The 876-nt window shown below is 40.0% G+C and overlaps 1 protein-coding gene across 3 annotated transcripts in view; it reads right to left on the bottom strand.

The window, feature by feature from the left end:
- The window catches only part of LOC125034772 (poly [ADP-ribose] polymerase 2-like), a 14,246-nt gene extending 13,727 nt beyond the window's left edge, over window positions 1-519 (bottom strand). For all 3 annotated transcript variants that reach the window (XM_047626719.1, XM_047626721.1, XM_047626720.1), the window contains exon 1: window positions 335-519. In XM_047626719.1, the coding sequence (XP_047482675.1) occupies window positions 335-350 (16 nt within the window). In that variant the 5' untranslated portion in view covers window positions 351-519. The remainder of the gene's footprint in view (window positions 1-334) is intronic.
- Between the last annotated feature and the right edge of the window lie 357 nt (window positions 520-876).

Below are 876 nucleotides of genomic sequence, written 5' to 3'. Positions count from 1 at the left end.
TATATAGCTATAATCCTTTATAATAATGGTTTTAACTGTAAACCAATAATTATAATGTCTGTTATCATAACTGTATCACATTTTACATAAATCATTACAGAAATATACAGAATTAGAAGACCCTTACCGAATTTTCCTGGTAATAAATTATCACCCAGACATAAATCAAAGGGATAACATACAACCTGATATGGTAATTCCTAAAACAAACCTAAAAAATAATAATAATAACCTTGATCATATCCTCAAATCACTTCAAACACGTGTCATTCCTGCTTTCGAATTCCTACGAGCATAATAATTCCCAAACCAAACAAAATCGAACTAAACTCACCTCTCCGTCTCACCATGGCGACGACCTAATGACCACGTGCAGCCCCTCTGAATGGCAGCCGACACAGAATGGCCACAACGTTCCTGCAAGTGCAAGCACAGTCAGTACCCGTGGTGCAATCGAAGGGGCGTCGCGCGGTCGCTTCCCCCGCTCAACCGCCTCTGTTTGCGCCGAGGGAGATTTCCTGTTGTAACGTGAGGGAGCGCGAGAGAAAACGGAGGGTGTGGACGGGAGACTCTTGTCGATTTCTTTCGTAGTGGATATTTTTTATTTTGTTGTCTTCTGTAGTATGTATATTGTTATTTAATACTTCTCTCTCTCTCTCTCTCTCTCTCTCTCTCTCTCTCTCTCTCTCTCTCTCTCTCTCTCTCTCTCTCTCTCTCTCTCTCTCTCTCTATATATATATATATATATATATATATATATATTTGTGTGTGTGTGTGTGTGTGTGTGTGTGTGTGTGTGTGTGTGTGTGTGTGTGTGTGTGTGTGAATGAGAGAGAGTTAGAGACTCTCACTCTCTCTCACTCTATATATATATAT

Source organism: Penaeus chinensis, chromosome 18, assembly GCF_019202785.1.
Source record: "Penaeus chinensis breed Huanghai No. 1 chromosome 18, ASM1920278v2, whole genome shotgun sequence".
Classification (NCBI taxonomy): domain Eukaryota; kingdom Metazoa; phylum Arthropoda; class Malacostraca; order Decapoda; family Penaeidae; genus Penaeus; species Penaeus chinensis.
Note: the sequence above shows the minus strand (reverse complement) of the source record. Positions and strands in the feature narration are given on the sequence as shown.